Source organism: Dama dama, chromosome 22 (assembly GCF_033118175.1).
Source record: "Dama dama isolate Ldn47 chromosome 22, ASM3311817v1, whole genome shotgun sequence".
In the NCBI taxonomy this organism is placed as follows: Eukaryota; Metazoa; Chordata; class Mammalia; order Artiodactyla; family Cervidae; genus Dama; species Dama dama.
Genome location: NC_083702.1, coordinates 8,026,184 through 8,033,132, shown reverse-complemented (window position 1 = coordinate 8,033,132; position 6,949 = coordinate 8,026,184). Strand labels below are relative to the sequence as shown.

Sequence of the window (6,949 nt, the reverse complement as noted above, 5' to 3'; positions counted from 1 at the left end):
ACCAACCACTGTTTCGACTGTGGAGTACACACTTCCAATGGTTTTCAACATAATTTTAAGGTGTTAGGAAGAATGCCTAACACCTATTGAGTGATTACCTTGTTACAGGCATCGTTCCCATCATAGGAGCAGAAACTCATTTCATCCTCACACCTAGCTTGTGAGGTTGCACTATTTTATATCCTCATTTTACAGATTTTAAAAAAAAAGGTGAGGAAGACATGGGGAAGAACGCGATGTGAAGATGGGGGCCGAGATTGTCATCAGATTCACAATGGACTCTCTCATCGCAGCAAATACCAAGTTTTGCTTTGATCTGTTCCAAAAGATCAGCACAGATGATTGTCGGAAGAACATCTTCTTCTGCCCGCTGAGCCTCTCGGCCGCACTTGGCATGGTCCGCCTGGGAGCCAGGAGCGGCAGCGCGCGCCAGATCGACCAGGTACTGCACTTCAACGAATTGTCCCAGAATAAAGGGAACGAGCCAGATCCCTGTCTGAAAAAAGCAGAGCAGGAAGTGCCTGCTGACAGCAACCTGGAAGGGCAGAAGGAAGTGGCGGGGCCTCTGACGCTGCAGACCGAGTCTTCAAAGGATGAGAGTGGACTGCTCAGCTGCTATTTCGGACAGCTTCTCTCCAAATTAGCCAGGATCAAAGTCGATTACACCCTGAGTGTTGCCAACAGGCTTTATGCGGAGCGAGAATTCCCAATCTGCCCGGAATACTTAGATGGCGTGATTCAATTTTACCACACGACAGTTGAAAGTGTTGATTTTCAGAAAGACACTGAAAAATCCAGGCAAGAGATTAACTTCTGGGTTGAATCTCAATCCCAAGGTAAAATCAAGGAACTCTTCAGCAAGGACAGTATCAACAATGAGACTGTGCTGGTGCTGGTGAACGCTGTCTACTTCAAGGCCAAATGGGAGAAATATTTTGACTGCGAAAACACGGACGATGCCGTTTTTTCTCTAAGTGAGAGTGAAAAGCAGAACGTGAAGATGATGAACCAGAACGGGCTGTTCAGAATTGGCTTCGTGGACGAGCTGAAAGTGCAGATCCTGGAGCTTCCGTACACGAAGGGGAAGCTCGATATGGTCGTGCTGCTGCCGTCTGGCTCCGCAGACAACCTGAAGGCCCTGGAAGAGGATCATTTTGATACAGGATGGAAGAAACTGACAGAAGAATGGACTCGGCGCAGGGTCTAACGACTGGAGGTTGTGATGACATCGACAATTGGGTTTAGAGAAAACAATAATGAGATCTATAACCAAAGAGAGGAGGGCTTCCCTGGTGGCTCAGTGGTAAAGAATCCACCTGCAAAAGGAATCTGCAGGAGACTTGCGTTTGATCCCTGGGTTGGGAAGATCCCCTGGAGGAGGTCATGGCAACCCACTCTAGTATTCTTGCCAGGACAATCCCATGGACAGAGGAACCTGGCAGGCTACAGTCCATGGGATCGCAGAGTCAGACACAACTGAGAATATTGAGCATGCACACATACAACCAAAGGGAGGAATTGCAGAGTTCAGCAGCTTATAGCAGGAACAGTTCCTGGTGATGGTGGCACCAAAACCGTGACCTTGTGCATGAGCTACAAGCCGAAGGGAAGGTGAGGGTCGAGGGGGAGGGAGGTCGCTGACACACACGTGAAGACGTGAGAGGGGTGGTGGCAGGCAGGGTGGACATGAAAGCATGTGACAAGGACCAAGGGGCTTCTGGAGGGGGAAAGGATGCCTCAGCAAGATGGGGGACATCTCTAAAGGACACCCTGAAGGCGACTGAAGGAAGAAAGGCTTGGGAGAAGCGTAAGTAAGCAGAGAGGCAAGGAATGGGGACCTCACCTCCTGATTGCAAGAAGACAGTGGTTATCCCTAGGTGAAGACTTAGTGGTCTGTAGTGGTCTTTGGGGGAAAGCTGGGTTTTCCTGTAAAAGTGAGGCAGTAGAAAAAATGCTTTAGGAGAAAGCAGAGGGCTTATGGAGATAAGTGGGAAATAGAATGGAGAGTCCAGGGTCACAGAGAAAGGGATTAGGAGATATCAACTGATGAGCACATTAAAACATAGAGCACTATGGCCAGCTCGAAGATTTCTTATTATTTTGTTTATTTATTAAAATAATCATTTTATTTTTCAAAAAAAAAAAAAAAAAAAAAGGTGAGACCTTACAGACTTAGAAAACAAACTTATGGTTGCCAGGGGCAGGGGATAGTTAGGGAGTTTGGGAAGGTCATGTACACACTGCTATATTCAAAATATGTAGGTAACCAACCTGTGGGACCTATTATGTAGCACATGGAACTCTATTCACTCTTATATGCCAGCCTGGATGGGAGGAGGTTTGGGGGAGAATGGATACATGTATATGTATGGCTGAGTCCCATGTATGACTGTCTCACCCAGTCCTCCCTTTTTACAAAGGAGACCTGGGTTGGAAGGTGTTATCTGGAATCAGGTCTGTCCTGGTAAGCCATGGTGGGGTAGCCAGGTTAGGACTAGGACAAAGTTGGGACTTCCCTGGCCACCCAGTGCTTAGGCATCAGCGCTTCCATTGCAGGGGGCACAGATTCGATCCCTGGTCCCTAAGATTCTGAATACCTTGAGGTGTGACCAAAACAAAAAAAAAAGAAAGAACCTGGACAAAGTTGTTGCCTCTCTCTGTTGCCCTCAGTGGGCCCCGCATCCATTGCCTGCAGTGTAATGTGTATGACACCCTCGGGGCTCCCACTCTTGAGGGCCCAGCCCTCAAGCCTCCCCTCCCATCTCTCTGCCCATCACCCCATTCCTCCCCTAGCTTCCCTTTTTCCTTCTGGGCATTCTGGGGACACCTGAGCTCCCCACATCTTTACCCTCAGCATGACTGGTCTTGATAATGGCTAATGGTTGGTGTTGCCTGCATTGCTGGACCACCAGCTCCAGGAGAAGAGGAGCAGGTCTACTTTGTGGAGCCCCCAACTCCAAGCACAGCCTCCGGCTAAGAAATGCATGTTGAGAAAATGGATGCTTGTAGTGGGAGAACAAGGGAGAAATCATTGCAGTGGTGAAGGTGAAAACTAAAGGAGGTCTGTTCTAGGTGCGCGTGGGTGTGTTCAGTGGCTCAGCCCTGTCTGGCTCTCTGCAGCCCCATGGGACCACTGCCCGCCAGGCTTCTCTGCAATTTTCCAGGCAGGAATATTGGAGAGGTTGCCATTTCCTACTCCAGGAAGATCCTTCTCGACCCAGGGATTGAACCTGCATCTCTCGCGTCTCCAGCATCGGCAGGTGGATTCCTTACCACCAACGCCACAAGGGAAGCCCGCGGGGTGGGGGCAGGGGTTGTTAGGAGAGGGAGGGGAACAAGCCCAGATGGGAAAGGATTTACAGAGCTAGAATCTAGATGTTTGGGGTTTTTGTTTGTTTGCTGTTGTTGTTTTTGACGTGGATCACTTTTAAAGTCTTTACTGAATTTGTTACATATTGCTTCTGGTTTTTTCTTTTTTTATTGCTTCTGTTTTAGGGTTTTGGGTTTTTTTTGGTGGGGGGTGGCGGCTGGGAGGCACATGGCATCTCAGCTTCCCCACCAGGGTTTAAACCTGCACTCCCTGTGTTGGAAGGCGAAGTCTCAACCACAGGACCACCAGGGAAATCCCACAGATGTTTGTTTTTAATGGTGAGAAAACATTATCGCCAGTCCACACCCTACTCATCCCAAAGGGGTAAATCATGGCAGATTATCTGGAGCCACTGAGGTCTTTTGAGTAGAAAAGCGATTGCTCCACAACTGGCACTGTTCTGCATGTTTTATGTTTTGTAAGTTGCCTCAGTCTGACACAGTAATAGAGCCCCTCACCCCTGAGCCCACCCTCTGTGCTGGCCCCACTCACTGCCCCGGAACACTAGCAGGTGCGGCCACTTGAGTGCTGCCTGAACTTCTTAGGCGACGCGTGTGCTGGTAAGGCTGATGGCCTGTTGGCAACATCTCCGTTGCTGTGACAGGGCTCTTGTCGTGCTAACAAGGTCATGCAACTGCAGGTTCCCTCAGATGCTGCTTCTCAGCCGCACTGAGAGGGAAAGAAGGCTAGCTTATCACCAGGTAGTCCATGGCTCCCACAGGCCAGCAAGCGAGCAGAGAAAGGCCCACCTGTTAATCCTAAAAATCATCATGGGGCGAGACAACCTACAATCAAATCCCATCGCTGACACTCTGCATCCTCACAAGTTACTGAATGTCTCGGTGCTTTCCTTTCCCCGATTGTACGATGGCTATGTGAGGAGTAAATGAAATATACATGGAAAGCCTTTTGCACACCCTGGCAGGTGGTAAATGTTAGCTAATATTAAATTCCATCCCTCCTGTCCTCTATAGAAAAATCCGACAGGAAGCCCAGAGGCCTCCTACACAGTAGAGCTGGGGTGGGATGAGGGACAGTTTTCAGGGACCATCCACTGGGTGGCCTGAGGTTGGGGAGGGGCATGCTGGCCCTCCTCGTGGGCCTTCAGCAGGGCCCTGTGGCAAGGCCTAGGGCTTCCCAGATTCACAGCTCCCACCCTAGACCTGCCCTTGGTATTCTCTGTTGGATGGAATGTAACCACGTTAATTTTATTTGCTTGAGGTATGTTTAGAAACACTGGAGCCCATGGGGACAGGCTGGTCCCATCTGCATCCCCTTCATTCACTTATTCTTTTTTTTTTTTTTTGGCTGCGCCAAGCCTTAATTATAGCATAAGAGATCTTTAATTGCAGCATGGGGGATCAAGTTCCTTGCCCAGGGATTGAACCCAGGACCCCCTGCATTGGGAGAGCAGAGTCTTAGCCACTGGATCACCAGTTAAGTCCCTCATTCACTTATTCTATTAGTCATTTGACTCCACACACTGCTGTGCTTCCCAGGTGGCACTAGTGATAAAGTCAGTGCAGGAGAAGCAAGACACAAGGTTCAATCCCTGGGTCAGAAAGACCCCCTAGAGTAGGAAATGGCAGCCCACTCCAGTATTCTTGCCTGGGAAATCCCATGGACAGAAGAGCCTAGCGGGCTACAGTCCATGGGGTCTTAAAGGGTCAGACATGAATGAGCAATTGCACACACACACACATAAAACACATACAGACACTGTGCCGGACATTAGGGAGTCTGTGACGTCTAAGCTCCCTCTAGGGAGTCCTGTCTCCCTCTAGAAGCTCACAGTCCTTGCAGAGGAACCAAAAGAGCCAAGAGGCAGCTTCGATCTAGCAGCATCCAGACCACTGGGCCCTGCCTGGAGACGCAGGTGTGGATGGTGGGAGCCCAGGTGGAAGGCCCAGCTGAAGCCAGGCAGGGAAGTGAGAACTGATTTGTTCTGCTGCATTGGAAAGCCTGCAGCAGGGTGGCTGGAGAATAGGCTAAAAATATGGCCCAGAGCCTCATAAACTTCCCCCCCAAAATGTGGCAAAAGGCCTGTTCCCTGGGGTTGTGTGTGTTATTTACTCAGTCGTGTCTGACTCTTTTTGACCCCATGGTCTGTAGCTCACCAGGATCCTCCGTCCATGGGATTTCCCAGGCAGGAATACTGGAGTGGGTTGCCATTTTCCTCCTCCAGGGGATCTTCTGGACCCAGGTATTGAACATGGGTCTCCTGCTTAGCAAGCAGATTCTTCACCATCCGAGCCACCAGAGAAGCAAGAACGGAATTTGCTTTTTCCAGAAGATGGAGGGTCGGGATGGGTTAAAAAGGGAGAACTGGCAATCAGAGGGGAAGGGCGCTCTGGATGATGGTCTGAGGACTAATGGTGAGACCCAGGCAGACGTGAGGGACACTGAGGGGTAGAATCAGTAGGACCTGGACCCTGGCTGAGCTGACAGTCCTGCAAGCTTCCAGAATGGCAGCACAGGCCCCCGCACTGACTTCAGTCCCTGCACTGGGAATGCCAGGCCACTCTGACAATGGAGTTGTGTAAGTCTGTGCAGCCCAGCTGAACAGGTGGAGCAGCCCATTGCCTCCAGAACCTGTCCCATGCCAGCATCCAGCTTTGGTTTGGCTGAACTACCCAAGTGACCCGCCCATGCCCCCTCATAGCAAAGCATGAACTAAGCACTTAGCATAGAACCTGGCACAGGTTCTACGACACTCAGTAAATGGTAGGTGGGATTATTTATTAAGCCTCTGTAGGGAGCACTCGGGGCTTCCCTGGTGGCCCAGTGGTAAAGAACCTGCCTGCCAATGCAGGAGACGCAAGACACGTAAGTTCAATCCCTGGGTTGGGAAGATCCCCTGGAGAAGGAAATGGCAACCCACTCCAGTATTCTTATCTGGAAAATCCTATGGACAGAGGAGCCTGTCAGGCTACCGACCATGGGGCCACAAAAGAGTTGGACAAGTCTTAGCAACTAAAAAAAAAAAAATGGAGCATGGGGGTAGGGGTGGGGGGTGGTGAGAACAAAAGACTTCTTCCATTCACTCAGTATTCACCTACTGAACAGTCTGGGGACAGGCCCTGGACAAGACCAGCTAAGGCACTGTGTCGGAACTGACTGAGGGATGGCCTGAGGCCCTAAGCACTGCGGGATGGAGGGAAGCTGAGGAGAAAAAGGGGTTCCTTCAGAACTCTTCCTAATGCAGAGGTGGCAAGAGAAAAGGATCTTTCAGCCTACTGAAGGGTCAGGGTCTGGCTTCTCAGAGCCTACACTGAGTATCTTATCATCATCTAGAAGCAGTGTTCAAGTCACGTGGCCTTTCTAAAAACAGGCCAAGGAGCAAGCAAGTACTCCAAGTGGCTGGCACTACCTGGAGAGCCTAGGCCTGGCACACAGAAGGGCCCAGGGCAGGACGGGGCCCTGGGCTGGCTGACTTCCCGCAGCTTCAAGGGCCCACCTTCTGGCCGGAGGGAAAGTCTCCTTTATTGGCTTCTCCAGGCCCAGCCCGCTGCCTTTATCACTGCACCCTCCGCCCAGCACAGGCCTGGTGCCAGAAGCCTCAGAATATTTAATGGGCTG

At 50.6% G+C, this 6,949-nt stretch overlaps 1 protein-coding gene across 1 annotated transcript; it reads left to right on the top strand.

Moving 5' to 3' along the window:
* Positions 1-274: 274 nt before the first annotated feature.
* LOC133043032 (serpin B12-like) lies at positions 275-1,207 on the top strand. The gene has a single exon (XM_061123925.1). It carries the CDS (start codon positions 275-277, stop codon positions 1,205-1,207), a length of 933 nt encoding a protein of 310 aa, XP_060979908.1.
* The last annotated feature ends 5,742 nt before the right edge of the window (positions 1,208-6,949 follow it).

Coding starts and splice junctions, on each gene's coding strand:
- LOC133043032 (XM_061123925.1), top strand. CDS start 275: ATGGACTCTCTCATCGCAGCAAATACCAAGTTTTGCTTTGATCTGTTC.